Genomic DNA, 27,841 nt, shown 5'->3' with positions numbered 1-27,841 from the left:
TGACTGCAATGTTGCCTCATGTCAAATAAACATCAAGAATTCCAACCTGATTCGCGCCTATCTCATCTATATATAGAGCGCTATCAGCCGATATGGCGTCAAAACTATCGAAATTCACTGCTTATGTACAGAATCATAAAGTATTCGACTGCGCCCCTCAGCAAAATTTGTCGGCTGGCCCGTTGAATCTAGTAGCAGTTCGTGACAATGATGTCATAACAGTGTCAGGTAGCATTGTTAAGTATGCTATTCTTGATACAAAACTACAGTCACCGAATACTTATGACCTGGTGACGGTTGATTTTGAGATTTTGGATCTCGTGTTAAATAGATCTGGTACACTGTTGGCTGTTGTTGGAAAGTACACTTTGATTTACCTTTATCTTCCCACGTCTGGTTGTGCGCCAGATAATTTGAAGAAAAAGGGAACAACAGGAGGAAATTCTTACCCTGGCTCGGTAAATAATTTTAAAATTGAGCTTACATCTGGCAAAATAACTGGTTCTGAAAGTTCGGACAATGTTTCAACTTCAACTTCAACTTCAACTGCTAAACGTCAGTGTGAAATACTGAAAGTGGTTTGGAACTCAATTGCATCTCACGACTCAAACTTGGTCTTACTCTTGGACAATGGATATATTCGTTCATATGACATTGTCACGAGTCATAAGTTTCCTGACTACGAATTGTGCCTGTTGGGTAATGGTAGTATAGACAATATTTCAGAAGACCGGTCATATGCTTTAGACAACGAGGATTCTATTCAAGACCCTGTTTCAATTGCATTTGGATCGGACGCCGATCCTTTGGGAAAGTTGACTTTGTATGTTCTCACAAAGGAAGGAGATATATTTGGACTCTGCCCATGGGTTCCTGCGAAATTCATCCTGTCCAAGCAGGAGGTTTCAGAATTATTCGACAATGCGGTAGCTGATCAGTATCAGTATAAACAGGAACATGGTAAAGAAAGTCTTTTGAACAGCCATTATCGAGATCAACTTGCATGGACTACTGACCTTTGGAGGCAAATTGATACGAGTCCGCAAGAGGTGAGATTATCAAAGCGAGGAACCTTAGAATCCTGCCACGTTCTAAATCGCCCTAATATAATAATCTCAAGAAACGGATCGCCCCAGAAGTTGCAGCCTCAAGGCCCATTCAGATACCAGCCATTTCCTGACACTTTGTATGAGGGTAGTGCTATTGACTTCATAAGTACAGACTCAGGTTCGATGACAACCCTGGCAGTTTTGTATTCAACTGGTCGAATTAATTTCTATCTTCAAGACATAAGTTTGGATATGATTTGGGAGGGCGCCAATTCGTTATCTGACATCTGTTTGGCGTTGATTGAATCCATTACTATTCCAAATGATCCGGTCAGCAAGGGTCAATCAACCGGCACAGGAGTGGCTTCCGCATCAGCATCACCTTTCAGTCTTGGATCAGTATCAGGAATCCCCTCTCATTTTTCCACACCTAAGACCTCGAACGCGTTCTCTTTAACCAAAGTGACAACGCCTACCCCAACGAAGCCAGGTTCATTTAGATTGATCAAAACTTCAACAACAAATGAACTTGAGTTTTACGTTATTTCAGGACCCTGTGTATATCGAGTAGATTTTTCTCCTTGGGCAATACCTCTTTCCCAAGCCATTGAAGGATCGAATTCACAGGAAGCACTTTCCGTTGTTAGTAGCCACCTTAGCTCGAACATCTGGGTCATACTTGACAAATCTAGAAATCAATCCCCTGTTTTAGGTATTGGAGCTCTACCTGATCCATTAGGTATGCACATTCCTTTCGTTCATACACAGAAATTGGTATATATTGAAGTACCAGACTCCAATGAATCGACTAGTAGATCGATATCTTCCTCTTTGGATTTAGCAGTGAATTCTACTTCACTCGCGAGTTCCTCGCAATTGACTTCTATTCCTGCGCGTACCATCAAATATACCTCCCTTCTCAAAACTCCTTTTTCGCATTCGAGTATTGATGCTAAATTGAGTGAGATTTCATTCGAACCTCCTCTAGCTCCCAAAGGCGTCTCAATTACAGATGTAATCAAACCTAATACCGAGAACTTGGCCTACTTGTCTGAAATCTCCAATTATTATTGCGAACAACTGTCTAAACTACACGAATCGGGTCTACATATGCATACACGACTAGATCTCCAGCGTAGTGAACTTCACCGTCAAATCAAAAAGGTATCAGAACTGTATAATACAGTCCAAAAATTAGAGCAACAGCGACCCACAAAAACTCTTGCAGAAATATTTGACAAACAAGAGCGACTTCGCCAACGATCGTTGTCCCTTCTGGAAAAGCTTTCCCGTCGTCGTAGTATTCTTCTGTCAAATCAGGAGAAGAAGTGGCTTGCTGAGTTACAGAGGTCTCAAGAGAGAATATATGACCCTGCCGGTTTGGAGCGCCGCGTTAAAAATGTAAGTAATTCCTTACAGCATACACCGAGATGTTTAACTAACTAATTCCCTAGTCTATTGTTCAAGCAAATGTAATCATCCGAGAGATGAAAGTCCTCGAACAGAAGAATCAAAAGAAAGGCGACAAGTCACATTCCAAATCTGCGGAAGGCGCTGCTGTCTTATCAAAAATATCTTCTTCGGATAGTACTCAGAGACTACAAGTTTTATTAGCAAAAGAGTAAGTAAACATACATGATAGGCTCTCTGTTTGGTACTAACAATTGGTAGGAGTGAAGCTGTCAACGCTGCTAAAGAAAACTTGGAGAGGATATTAAAAGATCTTCCCTCAGAACTCCAGTCTCTAACTCTTGATAACTAATGTATAGGATGCAAATGTCATACTGTTTATATTTCAACCCTGTCAGTTAGCTAGAAGAGGGTGGGGCTCTGTCCCAGGCTTATTGTTTGCAGTTATCGAAACATCTAGGCATACCCTACTTTCAAAACCATGAGCGTAACCCTGACCCGTATTCCTTATATATCATATCATTGGAATTGCCTACTCAGTGTACTGGTGGCCATAGTTCTTTAGAAATCAGTTACTCGTCCATTAAAAGAATAATCGCCAAATCGTAGAGGGTCTTGTTTAGGACCACCAACTTCACCAGTCTCGGGATTCACGTCACCCTCAAAGTCAGCATAAGGTTTGCGAAATTGAGGATGCTCGATATCTTCATTTATATCCACCTTGTTAAAGCTACTCATGGCCTCTTTTTGTAGTCGTTCAAATTCCGCCTGGTCTTCTTTCGGTAATCTTGGAGGACTGGGTCGGACTTCTAAGGGCTTCGACTTTGTGCTGTAAAACTGAAAGGAGGTCCTGGTTTTTCCCAGGTTAGTAGCCGCCAGACGGTAGATGGGCCGAAGCTGTAGTAACGCCAAACGCATTTTAATATTCGTCTGATAATGGGGGTAGCAAACTTTTGAACAAAAGAGTACGATGTTAGGACAACTTTTGCTCGTTTAACCCATATGTGGGTTGATAAACGTCATATTGAACTTGATATGCTTCTATCGGGAGACAATATATAGACCATATAAGCCTTCCTGTTTATATTATTATCCCAGTCCAGAGCCCTCGTAGTTAGCAGAAGCAGTCTTTATATTTGTATGTGGAAGAGCTTACTATAATTCTATAAAGAAAAAATAAAACAACCGAAAAGAGGTAGGCGATAGATTATATGATTCGCTACGCTGAACAGGTCAAATCAAGTCGATAAGACAGTTGCTCGTCTTGCTTCAGTATTCGCTGATTAAATTTAGTTTCTGGTTCCCTGTATTTAAATCAGTTAATACCTCCATCGAAAAGTCCTAAAATTACTACATATCTTTTTATATTAATTTAGAGGAGCGTAACTCATATTATGAAAAAGAACCGATAAAGCTAATTTGAAATAAGCTTGAAACCCTGCATATCACACTGAAAAATGTCCAAACTTGCATCGAAGCCAGGAATATACTGAATTGAATTAGATACCATTAGCAGTAACTACCAAATAAACTCGACATCCATTATTTGGCTAAGTAATTTATTGACCATGCGTTTCGACAATAGTGTCCAACTCAAACTTCTTTACAAGTTTTGAGAGGTAAGGGTTGACAAGCGGTAAGGAGCACGCAATTTCAGCTGCTGCTGCAGAAGTCCCGCCAATCCCAAAGTTAATTCCGAATATGTAAGTGGATTAAGCCTATCTGTATGACTATAAAATTGATGCTGCTGCTTCGGAGAGCGACCACCGTATTGCAAACCTACGAAACCCACAGACAATATACCATCAAACATTTTTTGATGTTATAGAATTGGGACCCTGAATATAAGAAAAGTCAGGTACCTTGGATCAAGTACGTATTTAACCACAATAAGATTGAATGCGGGAAAAGTTCATATCTAATCTTATCATAGCGTAATTAATCTATCCTATCACATCATTGGGAATTATTGTTCATGAGACTTTTGGCCAATTGCCATCAAGCTACGTCGATATTGGGATTAACGAGTAAATTATTACTTAGAAGATCATTTTCTGCTACAAGTTTTATTGCAATTACTAGTACAAACAGTAAAATGACTACTAGTGACGGTTCTTTCAAACCTCTGCCTGGACCATCCGTCCATGTGTCTGCTCAGAGTAAGGATGTTTGGAGTATCATTAATGAAGCAGCAGCTTCTGTTGAATCCACCGGTAAGAAAGTGGTAAATCTCGGTCAAGGTTTCTTTTCTTATTCCCCACCGGACTTTGCCATCGAAGCTGCCAAGAAAGCTCTAGATGTGCCGGCATTGAACCAGTACTCCCCTACTAGGGGTAGACCATCTCTCAGAAAAGCTCTTGCTGATTCATATTCGCCATTCTTCAATCGGACTTTGGACCCTGAGAGCGAAATTGTTGTGACTGCTGGAGCAAATCAAGGTATGTATGCTGCATTTACTGCATTCATCAATCCTGGCGATGAAGTTATTGTTTTTGAACCCTTTTTCGATCAATACATTTCTAATATTCAGCTTCCGGGTGGAAAGGTTGTATATGTACCTTTACACCCTCCTTCTGATGCTGCTACTCGAACTTCATCGGCTGGGGAATGGAAAATTGATTTCGACGAGTTGAAAGCCGCTGTCACTGAGAAGACCAGGATTATCGTACTCAACACTCCACAGAATCCTACAGGAAAGGTATTTTCTAGGGAAGAATTAGAAAAGATTGGTCAGATCGCTGTTGAACACAACATCATCATCTTATCGGATGAAGTATACGATCGTCTATATTATACTCCATTTGTAAGAATTGCTACTTTATCCCCAGAATTGGCACGACTCACTCTCACTGTGGGTTCTGCAGGTAAGACGTTTAGTGCCACTGGCTGGAGAGTCGGCTGGTTGATTGGACACCCCGATCTTATCAAATACGTTGCGGCAGCAAATACTCGTATCGTTTTTACTGTAAACTCTCCTCTCCAGGAAGCTACTGCTAAGGCTCTGGTCCAAGCAGAGACCAATACTTATTATCATGATAATATTGTCAGCTTTGAAAAGAAGTACAAGATTTTCAATGCTATCTGGGATGAGCTTGGTCTTCCTTACACAGTTCCCGAAGGAGGCTATTTTGTACTGGTCAACTTTGCCAAGGTTCAAGTTCCTGAAGATTATGAGTTCCCTCCTGAGGTGACCCATGGTAAGGCCAAGGACTTCCGTACTGCATACTGGCTCATTAAGGAGATTGGGGTTGTTGCAATCCCCCCTACCGAGTTCTACACCCCTCAAAATGCTCATCTAGCTGAAGAGTTCTTGCGTTTCGCTGTCTGCAAGGACGATCATATCCTTGAAGAAGCTGTGGAGAAGCTTCGTGCTCTTAAGAAGTATATCAAGAGTTAATTTTCTTATATTGCTTTATAGACTTATAGATCAACCAGTATTAATAACCTGTTGCGGATTACTGACTATTTGGCATAGTCTTTGTTGAGCCCTGCTACTGCTCTCTCTAATACAAATGTCCATTTAGAAAAAATTGGTATTAATTATACATGTTAAATAAATATTAAGAGGGTATTAAAAAATCTGAGAAAGTTAGTGTCATGCAATACAAAGTATCGAAAATTATCACCTAAACAATGCTCTTATACTTTAAATCAGACATCCTAGGAAGGACAAAAACGGTCACCGGCATACCAGATGGGTTCTAGTGTATGCTACCGAGGAAACTGCGAATGTTCACCGGATTTTTCATCACTAAGTAATAAGACAAAGCAAGTTTTGTGACGAAGTTGAACTTACAAATAAGGGAATCATATAACGGTTACCACAAAGGGGATAATAATTTTGATTAGTGATACATCTATCATTAGTTAGTAACGAAACTGGGATTTCTCAAAGTAAAAAGGCAGATATTCAAATCAGACAGCAAAATACTGGCAAGTATAAGCTAACTCCCGGCTTGAAGTCAGGAAAGCACCCTTAGCTATCGTCATAGTCGAATAGGCAATGGAAAGAAGTGTGGTTACGTTATCATCATATGAACAACTCTGCCCTTAACTTTTCGGAAAACACTTACTGTATGGGTATTGCAAAGTACTCTTTGAGCCATAATATAAAATTTATGTACTGAAGAGCTGAAAGAAAACTGAAGGGTGAAGGCACCTTTTTATAATTTTCGGGTCACCAAATTTTTCACACTGTTATCTGTGGTAAGGGACCAACAGTACTTAATAGGAAGTATCGTGTCGATCAAATGGACTGCAGAACGGTGAAGAAGCAGTAGTCACCTAAATATCTTCCTTCAGAAAGATGTCGGATTTGAAATTAGATTTGCCAGGATATTGGTTAATATACGAAGAAATTAGTCATTTTGGACATGAATTAAAATCAAATTAGATCAACACCCGGGATAATTTCTAATCTGAATACTGCAGCCTGTTATGAAAAGTTGTAATTCTGCAAGACACACTGGATCGCTTGGACAGCCATCATCCGATTTTTTTCAGTACCAGTGATCTCAACAGTGGCATTGTAGTTGATCCCACGTTTACCTGGAGTTGTAATAATAGTGGTATTTGTGGAATTTCGTATATTCTCAATTTCACCTATTCCCTCGAGCGTTCTTGTGTTGCGTAGATATTGAAACTTGTAAAATGGTATTTCGAGAATAATGCTGCTTGAATCACTTTCATAGGACTGTCGAGATGACTTTTGCAGTTGACCGATTCTCCGCTTCTTTCGTTTTATTGATGACTTTATAGACTTCTGGATTGGATCCCTACTTTTTGAGTGGTTGACTCGTTCTTTTAGAACGTTCTGCTCCCTTTCATTCTTGGGTAGAAAGCTATCGTCCGGGTCGTAATCACCATCACTTTCCAAGGGGTCATGATGAATAAGGGTACCTTCCTTAGTATTGAGCTTTTTTTGAGCAATTCCGTCCAACTCTTTTGAATCAGGCTCTATCCATGTTGGAGTTTTGGAGAACGGTGCCACTATGGCGGGGTTCCACCATCCTGTCTTGTTGCTAATTAGACAATTGATATCATGAAATTTCCGTAGGTATGGAATTATCACCTCTTCGCTGAGCTTTGAACTACGATCACAACTAAATGGTGCTAAATACCTTATTTGTTCTATGCAAGCGTAGAACATATTGGTACTATATGCTAAGTTGGCTTCAGTGTTCAGTGACAAAACCTTCAGCTGTTCGAGCATTGTGATATGCATTATAAGGTACACATGCTTTAAGTTTCAAGTTAGAACACTATCGCGCCTTACTTCAGTATCTCGTACTTACCTCGATAATAAACCTTAAACTACCAATAAATACTACTAAACCCTCTGGGCACGCCTCATTAGTCGAGATATTAATTATATCGGAGTGGATTTCATGCTCATATCTAAATTCTGTCCAAGAGAGGGAATTGCTTATGTGATACGTAGACTTTTGCTTCTGGAAATAGTTCAACACTAGTGCAATATGAGTTCGAATTAGCAAAATGCGGATCATGAAACTCTTTGTGCCATGACCGCTTGAACTCGAAGTATCAGCAACTTTAAGAAAATAGTCTCTTGTAACATTCAATAGAGCTTTATCTTCCAAAGTCTTGTGTGGGGGCATGTTTTGAGACACCTAACGACTTTTTGTTTGCGACAGGAAAGCTTCAGCCCGCCTGTTGTGTCTTGTCTTGTCTATGAAACTGAAGCTTCTGATAGTTCAATGGGCAATCGGTACAACTGGTACAATAGGCGTTCCTGATCTATAGGAAATCAAAGCCTTCTCTTTCGTGCTGTTGACAAAATATTAACCTTGCCTATCTGCGTTATATCGAAGAGCTCTGCTCCCACAATAGACCTGACCTGACTTAACCTGCATGAGGGCAAGGGTGGCTCATCGCGGATCCGCAGATCAGGTACGAGCGCAGATAAGATAGATAGGTCCAGATCAACCTAGGCTACTTATGTCAATAAAGAGCAGGGCATATCTTTTTTTTGTACGAAGATAACGAGAGAAGTGAAATGAAGTTATATAATGTGAAGTTCTTATGAAATCTTAATTCTGAGTGATGTTGGCCATGTTGAAAGCAATATTACTGACAGTGTCCGGAAAGTTGTTCAAGACAGATCCAGCATTGCTGTTCTTAATCAAAGCGGAAATCTCATCCATTGAGAAAGATTGATTAAGAGACCAATAGTATGCAACCAAACCTGCAACATGAGGAGCTGCCATTGAACTACCACTCATAAGACCATAATCAGTGTCGGAATTATTTAGACTACTTCTAACCTCTACACCAGGTGCGTAAACGTCGATGCAAGGTCCGTAGTTGGTGAAAGATGCTGGTTCATCCGTGGAATTGAGGGCAGCAACAATAAGCTGACCTTTACGATTGGGGCCAAAGTTTGGTGGACCAAAATCACATGCATTTTCTTCCTTATTTCCTGATGCCCCAACAAAGAATATGCCAGCATCGATTGCAGCACCAATTGCTTTATCTCTCGCGTCGGAGGTCTCACCAATAGCAGAATAGTTAATGACCGCATGTGATGTAGAGTTTGATGCAATTTGTTGTTTGTAGTCATCAACTATCCATGACATTGCCTTAAGGAAGTTTGATAACGTGCCTGTTTGGTCGGCGTTCAAAATCTTTACCGCCACAATATCGGCATATTTCGCGACACCAACTGATGAACCAGCAGCAGTACCTGCTACATGTGTACCATGGCCATTTTCATCGTCGTTGATGTCATCGACAAAATTTTGTCCCCATCGAATTCTGTTTGCAAATTCTACATGAGTTGTCCTAATTCCAGTGTCTAGAATATAGACTGTAGTATGCTCACCATTCCCGCTCAAGAACAGGTATTCACCATTGCCATATGTGTTATTTGGAGCAAATTGAAGGTGAGAAATTCTGGATAACCCCCACGGGGCCTCGTTCTGAGTGTATAACGTCTGTTGTCCATACTCGAGAGTATCTGGCTCAACAATATCTACAGCAGGGTGAAGACTCAGAGCATTCACCAGATCTGGCGTGAACTCTCCATGAATTCCTACTGAGTTACCAATGGTAAAGTGGCCCTTAATGTTCGCAGAAGAATCACGCTTGCTGAGCATGTGTATGTGCTTGCTTCGCTCTTCAGGAGTAGTGCTTTCATGCCAAACGACAACATAATCTTTTGGAGATTGCGACCCTATAGGTTGACTGACAACTAAACCTACTAGGGCAAGAGAGATAAAAGCAGACTTGTAATGCATGTTATTCGAAGGAATGCAAAATTGACCAAGATGTGTAATAAAGGAAAAGGATCCCACAGGAGCGAGTGAGACTGAATGGAACTTAGGAGCAGTGAACAGTTGTGCTAGAGAATCGATTCAGATTCATATAGGACGAAATCTCCTTCATATAAACAGCTGTGAAATTCTATGAATGAAAGTGATTCATTCTTAACAATATGTGTCTTAAAGACTATTGGAAGAGAGTTCACCGTTGCACACGTTTGTTTCAAGTCTGTATTATGTAATTCTGTGCTTCCAACACTTTGTGAGGAATGTAACGTTTGAAATATTGTAAGACAAGCACATTGGACCTTAATTGAAACCGTTTTCAGAAGCATGGTAAATAATGTAGAAGCTCTGTGCAGAAATGCAACATCCACTGGTAAACTGATTTTTTACAAAGACCATGAAGGAAATGTAACAAAGAGAGCGGATATCTCACTGCTGAAGATGTTTTAGGAACTATATATCAACCTTGGAGTCGGTTGTTTCTTTTTTCCATTTTGAGAGCATGTTAAATATCGCCATTATAGGATATCATTTGCCCCTCTCTCAGTCTACGTTGCTACTCATTATCGTACACGGTGAGTTCAGGCATCGTTTGAAGGTAGCGCATCAAACACGAAAACAGGATACTACCATCAGACGCTCAAAGTTTAACACGGGTCAAACCCACGTTGGCGAAACCTGAGAACTTGTATCTTGCATAATTAACTTTACTCAATTAGCAATATATGGACGCAGCTCTGGCGGTTTGCACACGGACCCCATTGGTTCCGTTAACCCGTTTTATATCTTTTATCTATAGTTGTCTCTTGATCTAAGTAATTGTGCTAAATGGGAGCGATTTATCAATTGTTTTGTCCATGCAACAATTCGTAAAGACTTCCCAGCTTGTCAATGTAAAATTTAGGAGAAGCAACTCTGTTTTCAGCAAAAATAGAGGCCTCGTTGTCGACTCCAGTAAGCACAAACAAAGTTCCAAGACCACCCTTAGTGCCAAAAACCATATCCGTGTTCAGGCGGTCGCCGACCATGCATGCGCGTTCAGGATTAAACTCAAATTCAGCTTTAATACAATCCATCATGGCAGAAGAAGGTTTTCCTAGCGCCACTGGTTTTCTGCCAGTGCAAGTCTCTAAAGTGCCAACAATGGTTCCTGCACCAGGCAGAAGTTTTCCATGAGATGGATATGTAGAGTCGATATTGGTAGCCAAAAATAAGGTCTCCTGGTCCGGGGTATTGAGCTGCATCATGGCATGTGCAATCTTGTAATAATTAATATGCAAATCGAGACCGCAGAGAACTGCTCCAATAGAAGGATCGTGCTCAAGTTTATCAATCCCGTCGGCCGGGACTTCGCTGTTAAAAGCCGGATCTGTTCCTCCAATGTATTGGATGCCTGCATTGGTCAGTTCTTCTTCAATTCCACTTTCTCCGATAACCAGAACTTTCTTATCTTTCGGGAACTTTAAGACTTTGCTAAGGTAGACGGCCGACGAATATGATGAGCCAAAAATCTCTTCCTTGGTCACAGTCAAACCGAATTTGGCAAATTTTTTTGTGTAAGCTTGGCGTGACTTTGTTGAGTTGTTTGTAACAAAAATCAGTCTCTTATTCTGAGATCGGAGCAAGTCCAAAGTCTCCACTACTGACGGAAGCAACACATCTCCCTGCCACAACACCCCGTCACAGTCAAACAAAAAGTCGTCATATTGACTCAGAAATGATTCCACCTCGGCTGCAGTTGTAATCTTATTACTACTGACAGTCATTTTGTCTTCTAAATTTCACTAATCTTTCTTGGCAAGCTTCTGTGTTTTCAACTGTTTGGCTGTTGCTTGTGCTCTATGTCGGAGTCAGGAACCAACGGGCTGGAGTGTACCGTGAAACTGAAAGTTACCCGGATTCTACAGATTAAGATGGAAAAGGCTGTTAATAACAATTAAGTTGAGATATTTTTAGGTTAGAGAGATAGGAAGCGACATGTATAATGGTACTCTAGGGAACTGTTTTCCGTTTCAGGCTTGTCTTCTCCTGGTTTCACGATTTAAAACTCTCTGCCAAGGGTGAACTGTTACATGCTGTAGGGATAAAAATGCGACGCAGTTCAACTTAAAGACTGTTAGATTCCGCAAAAAATTCATCTCCATTGATTTGTGAAATGTTGCAAAATATTATATTGTATATAAAACTAGTACTTTTCTGATCCGAGGGTAATTAATCGTGAGTCTTTTCTCTTATCTCACTAATGAAGCGACAGACTTTAGATTCCAAACCTTATCAAGCATCATGCAGTTATAAGATGAAGGAATGGCAAAATTTCTAGGCACATCACTCTCAATCAAGATTAACGATCATGACCTCATCGAAATGGTTTTTTTTTAAAAAAAACTTTTTGCTGACCAGACGAATCTTGAATTGAATTGAATCCGAAAAAAAAAAACTTTAGATTCGATTGCGTGGATGCTAAATTTGCTTATCTTATCTATTTGCCGATCTTCCATTTCGGTGACCATGCGTCCGTCCCTGCTCCCAACAATTTCTACTTGCCTATTTATATTTCTATATCTAATCAAGCTCAATTGTAGCGGCCATAAAGGCAACTATCGTACTCAACCATCAGCTTAAGGAAATGACAGCAAAAAAAAAAAAGAATTCATTTAGTGAATGCTCACAGACTGAGTCATTGCTCTTGCCGAAGCAAGCCGTACGAATACTGCGGTAAATGACTCTTTGTCTGCACCGAAGCAAGGTCGAAGATGCGAAAAATTTCAATGCGCTCCAGAGGTAAGGGCCAATTTCAGCCCAAAAATATATAAAGGAGCATAGATCGCATACAGTTTTTTTGATCTTACTGGCGTCTTTGGATCCAGTCAGCTATATAGCAATCGTTGAAAGTGTAAGCATAACCGCCTACCACTTCAATAAATTATTAGCAGACTTTAATAAACGAAAGTTTTCACCGAATTTCGGATTTTTCAAATAATACTTAAACCTCTGATACAATGGCTGACGTAGTACTGGGTTCTCAGTGGGGAGACGAAGGAAAGGGCAAGCTTGTCGATATTTTGTGTGACAGCATCGATATCTGTGCCAGATGTCAAGTGAGTACTAGCAATCTGAAAAATTTATATAAATATCAAGTGCTAACTGTTGAAAGGGTGGTAATAACGCTGGACATACTATTGTTGTTGACGGTGTCAAGTATGATTTCCACATGTTGCCCTCAGGTTTAATTAACCCAAACTGTAACAATCTGGTTGGTTCGGGCGTGGTTATCCATGTGCCCTCTTTCTTCACTGAGTTGGAAAACATCGAGAAGAAGGGCTTGGATTGCAGAGACCGTCTATTTGTTTCTGATCGTGCCCACCTTGTTTTTGATTTCCACCAAATTGCTGATGGTTTGAAAGAGAAGGAGCTCAGCACTTCAAATAAGGCTATTGGTACCACTGGTAAGGGTATTGGCCCTACCTATTCTACTAAGGCCAGTAGAAGTGGTATTAGAGTGCACCACTTGGTGTCTCAAGAGCCAGGTGCGTGGGAGGAGTTCGTCACTAGATATAAGAGATTGGTTGACTCGCGTCAAAAGAGATATGGTGAATTCGAGTTTGATGTCGAAGCTGATTTGGCTAAATATAAGAAGTATGCTGATGAATTACGTCCTTTTGTTGTTGATGCTATTCCCTTCTTGAACGATGCTTTGGCTGCTAAGAAACGTATTTTGATCGAGGGTGCTAACGCTCTTATGCTTGACTTGGACTTTGGTACCTATCCTTATGTTACTTCCAGTAACACTTCCATTGGAGGTGTTTGTACTGGCCTAGGAATCCCACCTCAAAAGCTCCGTAATATCTATGGAGTCGTTAAGGCCTATACTACGCGAGTTGGTGCCGGACCTTTCCCTACTGAACAACTTAACGAGATCGGCGAGCACTTACAGACTGTTGGTGCCGAGTTTGGTGTTACCACCGGTCGTAAGCGTCGTTGTGGTTGGCTCGACCTTGTGGTGTTGAAGTTTTCTACCCTGATTAATGGTTACACCTCGCTTAACATCACGAAGTTGGACGTTTTGGACCAACTTCCTGAGCTCAAAGTTGCTGTTGGTTACAAACACAATGGCAAGGAACTTGCTAGCTTTCCCGCTGATCTCAGTTTATTAGAAAAGGTCGAAGTCATTTATGAGACTCTTCCTGGTTGGAAGTCCGATACTTCCAAGTGCCGCACCTTCTCCGATCTCCCTGAGAACGCTAAGAAGTATGTCGAATACATTGAAAAATTCCTCAACGTCCCTGTTGAGTGGATTGGTGTCGGTCCAGGTAGAGAGTCCATGCTTACTAGAAATTAAACAACATTATTAGAAATAGACTGTAAACTATTATTATCCCTTGTTATTAGTTGAGTCTTCAGTGGCTGGGGTTGCCCTGGACCATTTACTTCTTCTCGCTTTGCTGGAGAGACTTTTCAGTCCTAACTTCAAAGAGCTGATGATGCATCATTATATTAATTAACTGGGAGGGTACTTTGGCACTCCCCAACAAAATGTAGATTAGAGAGACTTACAAATTTTAAATCAATTTTCGGATGATATCCGTTTCATAAGACAGTAGTACAGGCCTGCCAGCTTGGTGTTGGTGGAGGTTACTAGAGGTGGAGGCAGCATCAAGACACGACCGATGCCACTGCTAGCTGAAGAATCTAAGAATTTTCCACAGTATATTGGTTGCCAATTCTCCTTATCGGTGATATACAGCTCTTCGCCTGCTTCGCTATCAACTGAAAAGGAATTAGTATCGACTATGTAGTCGCATTCCTTAATATCAACGTATTTAGAATGGTCTTCAAGGTTTTGGTTGTTCATTCCAGATGGCACAGCCGAGGTTCCAACAAGATCCCACCAGTACTTCGTTGCCTGCGTCGTATCAGCTTGTTGTTCTTGAAACTCCCCTGGTAATAGCCCTGAAAATCCGCTCTTTACAAATTTCAGTCGCTGATTCTCGGCGAGGAAGTATGAGGAAGGGTAGCGGTACCATTCGCGACCAACACAAACATTAGTTATAGAAGTGGCATTTGCCTCGTAAGGAATATGATCATACACGTCTAATGGTGCGCTGTAATAAATACTAAGAGCAAGTGACCGTGACAGAGACACAATCGAGATTGCGATCACCACCACAGTTCCGATCAATCGACCACGATGCGTCCAGCGAATTCCGACCAAACCAAGAATTTTACTGCTTATTGTGATGACTACCTCTAGACCTAGGGCAGAGTTAAGCAGCAGAGATGAGTAGACAGGGTATAAGAACCGCTCTTCCTTGTGAGGAGTGGAAATAAAAATCGACAGCCAAAGGAAAAAGGGTGAAATAATAGTCAATAAGTAGAAAGCAGAATTTTGAGGACGACGACTTATCAGTGGCGCAAGCAAACTCAATAAAGCAAGGACGGTCGCGCCATTGAAGTTAATGGCCAAGTTGAACACGTAATAAGTCCAGGGTTCTGTTCCAAAAATAGTTGGTCCGGTACTGTCGTCAGAATTGAGTACATTGTAAGAGACAATATTGAACGGTACCACAACACCCAGTTTTTTATAAGCGATTGAGTCAACTGCAACAATGGAAGCCAAGATCAATCCGCTAGATAGAAGGACTTTAACCACAGTCACAAAATACTTCGAATACGATTTACCCAAAAATGACTTCAAAGTAAATCTTAGCCCAAAAGGCAATGCCAAAACAAGAGTAAAGGGCCAGCCCAATAGTCCGGCCACAGCCAACCAAGTAAATCCTCTGGTTATCAACTGGCTGCTGCTCTTTGCTCCTGATCTCCCAGTGTCTTCAACAAAGTTGGCCAATGCCAACGTCACAAAATACAATGCAAAAGAAGAGGGCAGGTACGAAACAGACGCATGAAACATTCCACTTGAGAGAAGCGAAAGGACAAGGTAGCTGAACCCTACTCGCCTAGAGATGTTGTTACTAAGAGCAGCGTACAGTTTAGCTTCGGTAAATGCCGAAAAAATAGCAAACACTGCTCTTAGACCGTAGAATAACACAGAATCATTAGGCCTTTCAGATGGAATAGCATACGAAAGAGCCTTAATAATAAGACCATGAAGACCGACATAAGCCCAACTTCGAATCGCATACACTGGTGAGTATTCCCATGTTTGAAGACCAAAGCCATGAGTAAGGAAATGTGTAGGTTCCCAATAATTGAATACTTCATCGCAGTCAGGTATAATTGAAAATCGAGCACATATCAATCTGACTGTAAGACATGCTATAAACACGGACGACCAATGAACCATTGTGGCCTGTTCTATCTATATACAGGTTTTGTTTTGGCTTAGTTTATCTTGATACAAGACAAGCCATTATTTTCAGGGGGGATGTGATTATTACGTACGGCGCGAAGTCTGCATGAACATCGGAGAACGTTCTTCCACTAAGGTATATCTTCATTAAAGCCTAGCTCAAGTCTGGAACTTTTATAACAATCAGCAGTTCTAATTCACTAATGGATCAAATAAATAGTTGTATAAGATTTAGACTGATCCTAGCCAAAGGAGCTGTGCTCCCTTTAAGTAGTCTCTAATGATCAGCCGAAAGACAGAGCGCAGCTTCAAGATCATTGATGGTAACATGAACCGTTTATATTATTAAAAATGCTATTTAGAATTTTGGAGTTGCGATGAAGGAAGGAGTGCGGAAACGCTTGTCGTTGTAGACGCTTTCTTCGGCATCAAAACCTGGGACGTCCTTCATGATTTCCTTTTCTTGGGCAATACGAGCAAAGTGTCGACGAACAGTATCTCGATCAGATTCAGCTTCTAATACGGGTTGAAGATAAATACGAGACCAAGCACGTTCTCTGGCCAGTTCGTTACGTTCATGAATTCCTTGAATCATAACGTAGAAGCCATATGAACAGACACCAACCAGACCAGCGAGCCAAATAGATGGTCTAAAACCTCTGGAGGGCAAGTTACGCTATAAAACGTTAGAAAATGATTCTGAGACTAAAAGATGGACTGTAGCTAGTGTCATCTACTACCGTCAATGTCAACCATGGACCGTGGCTGACTTTAACAGGAGGAAACGACTTCACGGGTCGGCATTGTATGATAAATCGGATACAGAGCTATATCCACAATGTGCCAAAACAAGTACACTATATGGCCGAGAAAATCAGACACTGTATAAATGCCAGAGGTTTAGACTTCTTCCATTTCAGTCACCTTACAGTCCTGCAATCACAATCCCTTGATCGTGTATCATGAATGATCACTACTACCAATACCATCATTGAATACTAACCTTCCATTGGATAGGATCATATCCACCTTGGGGTGGTAAATCTTGAGCCATTATGTATGATCTGTTGTGTATAAATAAAGAATATATCGAGGCTCCTTTCCTAGTCGATATGCTCTATGTAAAGAAGAGAAATGTCAAATGTCGTGAAGCAGGGTTAGGAGTGGCCAATCAGACGAAAGCCCTTAGTGCCCGCTGGCGCGGAAGTTGATAACGATAGCGGTTAGGTAATCTATAAGCCTGAAAGAATGTATTAATTGGGACGAGCAAGATTGTGATCTGTTTCTCAGTAGTAAACCCCATCTTCCAACTTGTCGTGAATTGTACTATATAAAGAATGTAGCTGACGCCAGATGACGAGGTAAATCAATATACTATTCACACTATATGTGATAGATGATCACTGCGGCTATGCAGCGAAATTTCAGAAAATCCGTGATGCGCGTTGATCCAACTTTTCGATAAACATTAGGGCAAGAATGGCCCCTGAATCGTCTTCTAAAAGGGACGTGAGCTATGCTCCTAATGGCCACGACAGGAGAAAACAGAAAAGGGCGAAGCTTATGCAAGCTCGCTCGATAATTGCCCAGAACACGGACGATGCACTGGTGGACGGCAGGTTAGATGTTCCTTCTTTCATAAAGTCGAGGCAGTTCGAGATTGAGCGATTGGAAAGTGCAATGCTCAGTTCTAAAAGTTCTGGCAAGAAAAGAATATTTCAGTCCTTACCAAGGGTATTACGAAGACGGACTGCGAGTCACAATGTAAAACGGGTGCCAAAGAGAATGCGAGAGAGGGCAGCATATGAAATGCAGAATGATAACGATGGATTGGCTAGTACAATCTCTCCTAATGAAAAGAAAAAACTCAAGCTGAAGAGAAAGGCGAAGCAAAAGGAAGCGTCAAAAATCATGAAATCAGCAAGCCAAGAAATGGATGCAGAAGTTGATGTAGATGAGATGGATGTTGATAGAGAGTTGAAGGATCATGAATTAAAAGCAAGTTCGGTCGAGCCGCTAGGCCTAGAGGAAAGTATAGATGATACTATTTATAACTTGGCTGAGAATAAGAAACAAGCTGATATTGCTAATGCAAATAAAACGGACAAGTTTTTCGGCATTGCTTCTGATTTGACGGGCATCAACAGGTTAGCTATAGCGCCTAAAGGAAAGCCTAAATTCAGGTCTCGCCAAAAGGACAAAGTATGGCTACCCACTCATGTATGGCATTCTAAACGATGTCACATGGAGAATATATGGCAGTATTCGATTCCAAAAACACCCACTCAAAAATGCTACCGTGCTACTCACCGAGCTGCCGCTTTTGCTGGACCCAAAGCTGGTACATTAGCTTGGGATAAAAGCTATTTCGCTACTTTCATAATAGAAAGTGCATTGCAGGATCTTTTGCTGGACATCTTGCGGCGCCTTGCTGGTAAAATGACTCCCTACAATCCTGACATCACACAAAGCCGCTTCACTAATGGATATAGGTGCTGGGAAGGTACGCTTTATGACTCTGATAAACCAATTGGCCCTGGACTGATTTATTTTAATAGACCAGGTTTAGATGACCAAGGTGAAACCCATAGACCATCTTTCCTTGTCCGTGTACATCCTAGCATAGCACCTGCTACTATCGACCTGCTGACCCGGTTAAAGAACGAATATGATATTGGTGGTGGTAATCTTACATTCTACGACTGCAGATATTCAATAGGCTCTATAGAACTCTTGGGACCGCAGAGTACAAATGCGTTGATTTCAATCCTGAGATGTGCGGACCACAATTCGAAGGTTTCTAAACTGTGGAGATCTCTCGCAGGATTAGCTAATCCCTCATCATTACCAGAGAATGCAGTGTTGTCTTTCGCAGTTCATGATCCTAGATTATTTTATCCACCTCATAAACCTCAGCTAACGAAAGCGAGCAAAAGCTCCGAAGACCCTCTTGCCGATCTGCTCGGTAATTGGCCTTACGAAGATGTAACAAAGACATCCAGCTTGTTCAGCATACAAGGAAGGGAAAGGTCTGTTACAAACCAATTGACTCTAAAAGAACTATACAAGAGGAAAGCAGGGAATGAGCCGGGAAAACACCTCAGCCCGCAGACAAATGATCCCAGAATCCCGATTATTCTTATGCGCCAGAAGACCAAAGATGGCTGGACTTTACTTGCTCCTTGGGGATGGATTTTACCAATCTGGTTCTGTCTCATGCACTTCCCTGAAGTTCAAGTATCGGGGTATACTCAAGAACATCAGATTTCTTATGAACATGGAAGGGCACACTTTCCTGACGACTTCCCTGATACTGATGTTGGCAATGTTGTGAATTTGGTAAAAGGAAAGGAAGCTTTTGCTAAATGGAATGGTAGGCCACCCGCAAAGCGCGTTGCTTTCGACAAAATAAAAACTGGAAATACAGGACTTGGTGAACATGGTAACCCTTTTCTGTGTGATTGGAAATTTCTAGCAGCTGTTCAGAATAAATCTGACTCACCAGACAATGATCAACCTACCTCAGTTGCTGGCAATGATTCTTTACTAGTGGACGATGAGACAGTCGAACGATGCGTTACTACTTCTGGGGAAAGTCATTTGCTGCCGATAACCACTGTTCATATCAAGTATATACAGCGGGGCTCACCTCACGACAGAGCCCGGATTTATCGCATACCAGCGAAGTCTGTCTGGGAGTTTGTTGTAAATGCCATAAACAACAAACAGCAGGTTGATTTGAAGCAAAGTTTGCCATGTCCCTCTTGTGATGACCTCATAGGATATATTACCACCGGTGACTTCAACCTTGCCAGCGGGTGTGGAACGGGTATAGGTGGCATTCTCGATACTCATGCCAAAAAGAGTAGCAACTATTGCCTCGTGCGAAATGTTGGAACATCCACAGTACGCCTTGCACGTTGGGTGAAAATATAGGTCTCATTATTTATTGATATTATGTAGATATATTGAATTATTATATATAGTCGTTCATTCGATAAATTTAACCCAGACGCCTCCGAGAACATTTGAAGAAAGGTTGGTTCGTTGCAGAAACTCTCTGTCGAGTACCGACTGTGTGGTCGTTATATCTTTGAAGGTCTGTAACAGACGAATCATCACATATGATACTTCAGACAGCGCAAACTGCTGCCCGATACAGATTCTGGGTCCACCGTTAAATGGGATATAGTCCCAAGTGTGAAAGGAGTTGTCAGCCCACCGGTCTGGTCGAAATTCTTCCGCATCCTCGCCCCAAAACTGTTTTAAACGGTGAATAAGAAATACAGGGTAGATAACTAAACTTCCCTTGGGTACAAATATGGGCATATCTTCCTCTTCACCTCCACCCCGGGGCAAAACTGTATCTTTGATTGCACACCTCATATTGACTGGCACTAGCGGGCATAGACGCAAAACTTCATTTATGACGTGCTGAAGATATGTACATCTCTTAATTGATTCATATGAGATGTTTTCTGGATCAGTACCAAAAGTGGCCAAAACAGTTTCCCGCAATTGGTTCCAAACTGATTTATTCCTGACCAAGAAATAAAGCATAAACGATAACAGCCCCGCTGTAGTGCTTCTTCCTGCAAGCAAAATATTCAGTGCTTGAGATCTCAGTTCAATGGGATCCCGAGTTTCTAATGAAAGTTCTTCGAGAAAGCTTGCTCCTTCGTCCACTGCCTCATCCGGCACTTTCTCAGACGGCAAGTTCTTTCCTTTACCATTTAAAGTGTCATATATGATATCATCCACAAAATTGTGAATTGTTTTTGTACATTGACGAAACTTCCTATTGTTGAAAAGGAAATACAAGTTCCCTGATCTCACACGGTCTGCCAAAGTTTTGCCACAAACATCAAATGCGTTATTGAGCTGCGAGGACCTGTATGACGATCGCGAGGTTTTCAGAATGGCATCATCAGGAGACAACGTATCTAGACTTTGGCCAAATAAGAATTCAGTAGAAGTATCCATGGTCAGTTTCAGAAGCAAGTTCTGTACGTCTATTAGTCCATCGACTCCATCACTTTCATGACTATTCAGCGTGTTCCCCTTATCAGTTATAGCGATCGATCCTTGTTTTAAGATATCCAGCAACTTTACAACATGACCCTCATAAAGATGCAGCCTTGTGATCCTTTCTCTTGAGAACTGTGGTCTTAGCATCGCACGGGAATGTTTCCAATATGCGCCATTCGATGTGAAGATGCCCTTGCCAAGTAGTGGGGACAGTTGCTGGTAACGCAGACCCGTGGAGTATGACTTGAAATCACTTGCAAGGATTGACTTTACATTTTCAGGGTCCTGTGTAACAATATTCATACTGAACATAGTCTGGCTACGAAACGTCAGCCTGGGAACTGATTCCACTCCATTCCGAATCACCTCAAGAAGCCTGTTCTTCTTACTGCCGCGAAGGAGGGAATAGAATGATTTTAATCCAAACGGACGATTCAAGTTAGTCCATGGTAGGCTACAATTATTTCTCTTACTGCCCTTTCTATATGTTATTTCTCGAGAGGTTTCAAATATCAGTCCACTAATGAAACCCGTCAATAGAAAAAGAAGTAGCAGATATGCCAGCGTTATGACAAGACCGTTGTCCTCATTTAAGGGCAGGTATGCGCCCACTCCAGCTAGCATTTCAAAAGCCCAATGATAGAATTCTAAAAGCTAGAACACGAAGACTCTAGTTGCAAGTTAGAAATGACGTGGAACTAACAAGGACGAGACGACGCTAAATTTATGCTTAGTACGCTAGAAGGTAAGTGGCTATCCGTTCTTGAATCTTGCATGCATATACGTCCCAAATGTGCATTACCCCGTACTTTTGTGTCAAAAAGACGTTTAAATCTCAGATCAAGATTGGCGGCGCATTTTCCCCACTAGGGTTGATCCATGTATTCAACTTATCTACGAGATACTTTGATAAGTACCAAACTTCCAAAGCCATATCTCATAAACGAGATTCAGTTTGTGGAATAGATATGGACCACATCTAGTTCTTTACTAATTAATCCCGACCTGGATGGTGTCAACATGTCAACTTCAAATTCTTCATTACTATATATATTATATATTATTGGACAAATTTGGCCCATACACCCCCATATACGTTGGTAGATACAGAAGCCCGCAATAAAAGCTCACGGTCGAGAACATCCTGGCTAGTCGTGATGTCTTTAAAATTTTGCAGGAGACGAACGATCACATAGGAGGCCTCAGAAAGAGCAAATTGCTGGCCAATACAAATTCTGGGACCGCCGTTGAACGGTAGGAAATCCCAGGTATGGTAGGAATTTTCATACCATCTTTCCGGACGGAACTCTTCTGCATCAGGGCCCCAGAACTGCTTGAGGCGGTGTATCATGAAAACTGGATACACAATTTGTGTTCCCTTAGGTACAAATACCGGTTGGTCTTCCAGTTCACCACCTCCCCTCGGTAATGAAGTATCTTTGATTGCATACCTTACATTTAGTGGTACGAGGGGATAGATACGAAGCGCCTCATTAAGCACATATTGAAGATATGTGCAACGTTTAATGGACTCATATGTGATAGCTTCTTCGTCGGTTCCAAATGCCTCCAAAACTGTCCCTCTAAGTCTATTAAAGACTCTCTTATGACGGACTAATAAGTAGATGGTAAATGATAGCAAGCCAGCGGTTGTGGATCTACCAGCAAGTAGTACATTTAGTGCTTGGGACCGCAGCTCGATTGGGTCCCGAGTTTGTAAAGAAAGCTCTTCCAAGAAACTTGTTGCATCATCATCTCCTTTCTTTTCTTTATTCAATGTATCTGTGATAACATCATCAACAAAATCGTGGACGGTCTTAATACAGTTTCGAAACTCCTTGCTGTTGAACAGGAAGTACAAGGCGCCAGCACGGGCACGGTTCGCCAATGTCTTACTACAAAAATCAGCAGCTTTCATAAAATCAGAGGATTTGTATTCTGATCTCGAGGTTCTTAAAATACTATCATGAGGCGATAGCGATTCCATACTCTGGCCAAACAGAAATTCACTCGATGTATCCATTGTGAATTTGAGGAATAAGTTCTGAACATCAACAAGACCCGCATGGTCATCTTCATTAAAAGAACTACCGCTTCCCGTGTCAGTGATACCATCGGGGCCCTTTTTCAGGATATCCAAAAGCTTTTGTACGTGCTTCTCATATAAATGAAGATGTGATATTCTTTCTCTCGAAAATTGCGGTCTTAGCATCGCTCTCGAATGTTTCCAATAATCGCCGTTTGAAGTAAAAATACCCCTTCCAAGAAGAGGGCTAAGCTGCTTATATCGAAGACCTGTTGAATAGGACTTGAAATCTGTAGCAAGAATCGACTTCACGTTCTCTGGATCTTGAGTCATGATGTTGACTGTAAACATATTCTGGGCACGGAAAGTAAGTCGAGGAACCGATTCCAAGCCTCTACGAATCTCGGGAAGCAACTTGTTGTGTTTACTTGACTTCATCAATCTTAGAAAGCTGAAAATACCAAAGGGCCTGTTCATTACAGTATATGGCTTTCCAAGACCACGCTTCTTAGATTTTCTAGCATAATCATATTCGCGATATAGCTCATAGGCATATGCTGCTACGATACTAGACACTACAAGAACGACAATCGTTGTGAATATCGTCGTCACCGTAATTGGCTGTTCCAATGAAATGAATGAAGCATTTGACAACATCTTTTACATCACCCACTATCGACTTGTCAGCTAAAGGAATCGATCAAAATCGGTGGAAACATTCGTCTTCTTAAACCTGCTCATTGCATTCGTCGGTTATTATCTTGTACCGAATATGCAGGCACTTCGCTCTTGCCCCGCCACATGCATGCAACCCCACACAATGGTGGCTGTCGGCAGCCGTATTCAACAACTTAAAATGGATATGAACCAATTGATATTGAACTTTATCTAAGAGACTTGAGAGGCTTCATCAACCCCGCAATGGGGAGCGGAACTGACGTGCACCTTGAATTCTGGGTCTTAATCAAGAAGATAAGAGAAAGAATGAATTGAAGACCAATTTTTAAAGGAGTCGAAATTTTGCTTCGGTGATTAACCCAGTCCTGGTGAGTTTCTATGGCAGCCACTTAAGTTTGTTTCACATGCAGTTCAGATGCTAAGATGCGAGGTAAGATGAGTTTCACATGTAATGCAGGGGCAAACCTCAGAAGGACCCTCCTATCTGCTGCACCCCACGCTTGCTAACGTCACCTGAATCTGGGGCTCTGCCCTGGATCCCGTGTCTCTAATCTCCTACTCTTAAAACGGTATTACGTGTTTTGTGCTTAAACTTCCCGGAAATGTTGGAATGCCTATATACTAAGGGGATAATAGTGGGGGATCTCGGGTATTGTTTAAAGCCAGCAGTCATGCGCTAGGGTGGTCACAAACCCTTCAAAAAATTGATCTGATTGATCGGAGATGCTTAATTATGGAATATACACTCTGCTAAAGGAGTCGACTTCGCGGCGGCAGCAGACGCAGCCTTTAAAATGCTTGAACGCTAGTGCTACTCGGCATTCTTCACAGATAGCGAAACACCGACATGGCCAAAGAATGACTTGACGCGGTGCCGTTTGACATACCACGCATATTGTGCTTCTAATTTGGGTGCTATCTTCATCGTCGTGATCACCATCTTGTTCCCGTGGCTTGCGACGGTCTCGGAGAACCTGTAGAATTACTCGGAGATCATCTTCCTGATTTGAGTCGTGATATTTAGCTCTCGTTAAGGGACCAGGTTTGGCGCTAGATAGATGTCGAGATAATATCTCTACTTCTTCAGCTTCTTCAGATGTTTTTGGTGCAATGAGTGATAAAAAGTAATCTGGTGTAGATACTACGAGATCGTAAAACTCATTAATAGATGACTTCTTGGAAGTATGTGACGCCGGAGGCTGCTCGTTTTCACCAGTAGCCAGTTGAGCGGTTGTAGGTACTCTAAGCTGTGCCACATTAGAGACATATTCTTGTTTTGTGCTGTTATCCTCATCATCTGACGAAGCATAGTCACTTTCGAATTCATAACCTCCTTCTACTTCACTTTCTGACTCGTCGTTTGGGTCATAATCTTTTGAATCGTCCATTTCAGGTAGGGTTTCTCCGTTGAGAAGATCCAAGTAGCCTCCTTCATATTCATCATTCAAGTCTGCATAGATAAAATTGTTTCTGACAGCCATAAGCGCTGCTTCAAATTCCTCAGCACGGCTTCGTCCCTGCTGATTAGTCCATGACGGCACTAACTTAAAAGTTACAATTCTAAGAAACTTCCAGACTATGAGAACGGAAATTGTGAATAATGCTTGTGCCATCCTGAGAGCAGTCATGACCCTCATAAGCAAATTACTTGAAGAATTGAATTTCAGCTCTTTTGGTCTTGGATCCCCATCTGCAGATTTTAGCTTTTTGGCTGGGGTGTAATAACCCTTTTCACTTGGTGGGCCGTTAACCTCAATGTCATAGGGACTTTTAGTTGAGTTCTTGTGATTGTTTATAGCAGAACCAAGACCACCTTCATCGACGTACTCGATCCATGTGGCCAATGGAGCACATAATGAGCGTGCTTCAGTAAGGTATGTAGCCTTTGTAGCCGATGTTAGCGAAATGACTCCCAACTTCATAAGACAAGTATAGAAATCATCATTTAGATCAATATGAATGGACTGGAGAGACGTCTGCATATTCTCCGAACCACCTGCAACCAAACAAGCTAATCCGTAGATAATACCACATACAAGTACCACAACTGAGACCACCAACTGTGGAACATAGCCAATAACGCAAACCGATGGGAAATAAAGTAATCTCCCATTGTAAACAGCATATGCTAAATATGACATGAAAGTTAAACCGAAAAAAGCTGATGGAATAAGTCTGTATCTGTAAGAGTTGACCATCCCCTGGAGGTGGAATGCAATTTGTGATAAAGCAGAAATGATCGAAAGAACGAGAATCTCTGGTGAAAGCTGAGCAAATGATTGCACTTCTTGAAATGCGACAGAGTACTCAAACAGTGTCATTCCTGTCTCTGAATAAGGAATCAGTCCCTGAATAACACTAGTGAATGTTTCAATAAAGTGACCGATACAAATGGCACGATACAAATCCCAAAGGGTATCTGCTGGAGCGGGACAAAATAAATACAATGAATTAGCTTCACTCTCGCTTAAAACATAATGGACTTTAGTCGTCTTTGGTGAAAACCAAGGGATGTTGAACCTTTCTAGTAGTTTTCTGGGAGAAAGACTGTGGGCCAAAGATTTGGCATAAGAATCGGGAACGGCGTAAATTTGATGTCCTCTAAGACCTGATAGAGGCGGAGCCAGTATAGACCGACAAATATTTCCAATAAACCATCCTCCGGTTTTGCTTTTATCCAGTACAAATTCTCTCAACTGGTTATTTGAACAAGCTAGAGCCCGTAGCAGAGGATTTAATTGGGCAGCTAGCATGTATATAGCAATAGACCGCAATATCACCCTATAGACTAAAGGCAAAGGGGCTGGTCGTCTCGTAGTCGCAAATACTACAGTACGGTTCAATATAATTGCCATGCCAATACAAAGCAACGCAAAAGGAGAAACCAAGTAAGAAATCAGAGATGAAATGTGTCTATCAGGTGCGCCCGATTCCGCCAACTTCTTAGCTATTTTAAATCCTACTGACTTGGCTATTCTTTTCAATACAAATTCTGAACTTGAAGCAACGACTTCACCAGTTATAACAGGAGTAGCAGAAGCTGCCAAGGTGGCAGTCGGGCTAATAAGAGAGCTCGCTATAGCTTCCCTGAGCTGAGACACATCCCCGGTTACAGTTATTGTACTTATTGTACTACTGGAAGTAACATCATCAATACCTGCGGAACCAGACTGTATCGTGGCAGAGCCAGAATCCCGCCCTCCAAATAGATACTCGGTAGCCAAAAAATTTATCGCTTCCATAGCATCCATTGCGTGACGGTATCAGTAGAGGATTGATTTCACTCTGACCTAATGTTATCATGCCGCTTTGGTGACAACCGGCAGGCCGTGGGGTAAAAGATCCCTACAAATATGCTTATATGGGGGTTCGAATTAAAAGACCCGGAGCCGCTGTTGCCTGTTGTTAGATTAATGTCACCGTACTCGGGCCGAGCTAGAATCTATGGGATTCAGCTTTTCTTTCGTTCGGTCTGGGCTAAAGTCTTGATTCAAAATGGCTAAACTAACTCCGGACTCCTCTACTGGTAGCAGGGCCCACCTGACAAGATCTGCTATTAAGTTAGGACCCTGCATATGCTGATGCATATCTGATCTATCATCAATGGGTTGGTAAACAAAAAAAAAACATAACGACGCATAGATCCCTAGATTCCAGCAACATTACAATCAGTAATGTTTTCACCAGCGAGTGGGTCAAATACAATTAATTCAACAGGACCACAGGAAAGCAAAAATTTGCATGAGCTTTTATTAAAAGACCATGTTAGGGTGTGTCAGGAAAGAGATAATGCTATTGAAGAATGCACTAATCTGATGAGCCAGATAGTTCTACTTAAAGGTGCTTGCTCGGCGTGGGAAGCACGTGGACAGGCGCTAACCACTGCTTGCACTGTTCTTCAGGCCGAAAATGAGCGTCTACGTCAGCAATTAAAACAACGTCGTCTAACCGAAGTCATAATCGATACCTGGAATGCTGGTATTGATGGAAAAGCATTCGTTATCACCATTTTCTCACTTTTCTTTCTTTACATCCCCGAATTTCTTGTTAGCGTTGC

At 41.6% G+C, this 27,841-nt stretch overlaps 12 protein-coding genes across 12 annotated transcripts; 4 read left to right on the top strand and 8 right to left on the bottom strand.

Annotated features, from left to right (window-relative positions):
• Positions 1-92: 92 nt before the first annotated feature.
• AWJ20_1270 (Nucleoporin nup82) lies at positions 93-2,495 on the top strand (the record flags this gene model as incomplete). The annotated part of the gene is made up of 1 exon (XM_018878135.1): positions 93-2,495. One exon carries the CDS (start codon positions 93-95, stop codon positions 2,493-2,495), a length of 2,403 nt encoding a protein of 800 aa, XP_018735469.1.
• A 525-nt stretch (positions 2,496-3,020) lies between these two features.
• Positions 3,021-3,377, bottom strand: FMP21 (Sdh8p; the record flags this gene model as incomplete). The annotated part of the gene is made up of 1 exon (XM_018878133.1): positions 3,021-3,377. One exon carries the CDS (start codon positions 3,375-3,377, stop codon positions 3,021-3,023), a length of 357 nt encoding a protein of 118 aa, XP_018735468.1.
• Positions 3,378-4,434: 1,057 nt separating this feature from the next.
• On the top strand, positions 4,435-5,856 carry BNA3 (Bna3p; the record flags this gene model as incomplete). The annotated part of the gene is made up of 1 exon (XM_018878132.1): positions 4,435-5,856. One exon carries the CDS (start codon positions 4,435-4,437, stop codon positions 5,854-5,856), a length of 1,422 nt encoding a protein of 473 aa, XP_018735467.1.
• Positions 5,857-8,509: 2,653 nt separating this feature from the next.
• PRB1 (proteinase B) lies at positions 8,510-9,715 on the bottom strand (the record flags this gene model as incomplete). Its single annotated transcript, XM_018878131.1, has 1 exon — positions 8,510-9,715. The coding sequence occupies one exon, from the start codon at positions 9,713-9,715 to the stop codon at positions 8,510-8,512; it is 1,206 nt and encodes a 401-aa protein (XP_018735466.1).
• Positions 9,716-10,587: 872 nt separating this feature from the next.
• On the bottom strand, positions 10,588-11,511 carry PHO13 (Pho13p; the record flags this gene model as incomplete). The annotated part of the gene is made up of 1 exon (XM_018878130.1): positions 10,588-11,511. The coding sequence occupies one exon, from the start codon at positions 11,509-11,511 to the stop codon at positions 10,588-10,590; it is 924 nt and encodes a 307-aa protein (XP_018735465.1).
• A 1,445-nt stretch (positions 11,512-12,956) lies between these two features.
• Positions 12,957-14,084, top strand: ADE12 (adenylosuccinate synthase; the record flags this gene model as incomplete). Its single annotated transcript, XM_018878129.1, has 1 exon — positions 12,957-14,084. The coding sequence occupies one exon, from the start codon at positions 12,957-12,959 to the stop codon at positions 14,082-14,084; it is 1,128 nt and encodes a 375-aa protein (XP_018735464.1).
• Positions 14,085-14,309: 225 nt separating this feature from the next.
• ALG9 (dolichyl-P-Man:Man(6)GlcNAc(2)-PP-dolichol alpha-1,2-mannosyltransferase) lies at positions 14,310-16,046 on the bottom strand (the record flags this gene model as incomplete). Its single annotated transcript, XM_018878128.1, has 1 exon — positions 14,310-16,046. The coding sequence occupies one exon, from the start codon at positions 16,044-16,046 to the stop codon at positions 14,310-14,312; it is 1,737 nt and encodes a 578-aa protein (XP_018735463.1).
• A 364-nt stretch (positions 16,047-16,410) lies between these two features.
• AWJ20_1263 (uncharacterized protein) lies at positions 16,411-16,647 on the bottom strand (the record flags this gene model as incomplete). Its single annotated transcript, XM_018878127.1, has 1 exon — positions 16,411-16,647. One exon carries the CDS (start codon positions 16,645-16,647, stop codon positions 16,411-16,413), a length of 237 nt encoding a protein of 78 aa, XP_018735462.1.
• Positions 16,648-17,531: 884 nt separating this feature from the next.
• POP1 (Pop1p) lies at positions 17,532-19,988 on the top strand (the record flags this gene model as incomplete). Its single annotated transcript, XM_018878126.1, has 1 exon — positions 17,532-19,988. The coding sequence occupies one exon, from the start codon at positions 17,532-17,534 to the stop codon at positions 19,986-19,988; it is 2,457 nt and encodes an 818-aa protein (XP_018735461.1).
• Positions 19,989-20,042: 54 nt separating this feature from the next.
• On the bottom strand, positions 20,043-21,392 carry DIT2 (Dit2p; the record flags this gene model as incomplete). The annotated part of the gene is made up of 1 exon (XM_018878125.1): positions 20,043-21,392. The coding sequence occupies one exon, from the start codon at positions 21,390-21,392 to the stop codon at positions 20,043-20,045; it is 1,350 nt and encodes a 449-aa protein (XP_018735460.1).
• A 748-nt stretch (positions 21,393-22,140) lies between these two features.
• AWJ20_1260 (uncharacterized protein) lies at positions 22,141-23,763 on the bottom strand (the record flags this gene model as incomplete). Its single annotated transcript, XM_018878124.1, has 1 exon — positions 22,141-23,763. The coding sequence occupies one exon, from the start codon at positions 23,761-23,763 to the stop codon at positions 22,141-22,143; it is 1,623 nt and encodes a 540-aa protein (XP_018735459.1).
• A 752-nt stretch (positions 23,764-24,515) lies between these two features.
• Positions 24,516-27,035, bottom strand: ASI1 (putative ubiquitin-protein ligase ASI1; the record flags this gene model as incomplete). Its single annotated transcript, XM_018878122.1, has 1 exon — positions 24,516-27,035. The coding sequence occupies one exon, from the start codon at positions 27,033-27,035 to the stop codon at positions 24,516-24,518; it is 2,520 nt and encodes an 839-aa protein (XP_018735458.1).
• Between the last annotated feature and the right edge of the window lie 806 nt (positions 27,036-27,841).

The sequence above is a fragment of the Sugiyamaella lignohabitans genome, chromosome A (genome assembly GCF_001640025.1).
Source record: "Sugiyamaella lignohabitans strain CBS 10342 chromosome A, complete sequence".
In the NCBI taxonomy this organism is placed as follows: domain Eukaryota; kingdom Fungi; phylum Ascomycota; class Dipodascomycetes; order Dipodascales; family Trichomonascaceae; genus Sugiyamaella; species Sugiyamaella lignohabitans.
The sequence above is the reverse complement of the archived record's forward strand: the minus strand, read 5'-3'. Positions and strand labels throughout refer to the sequence as shown.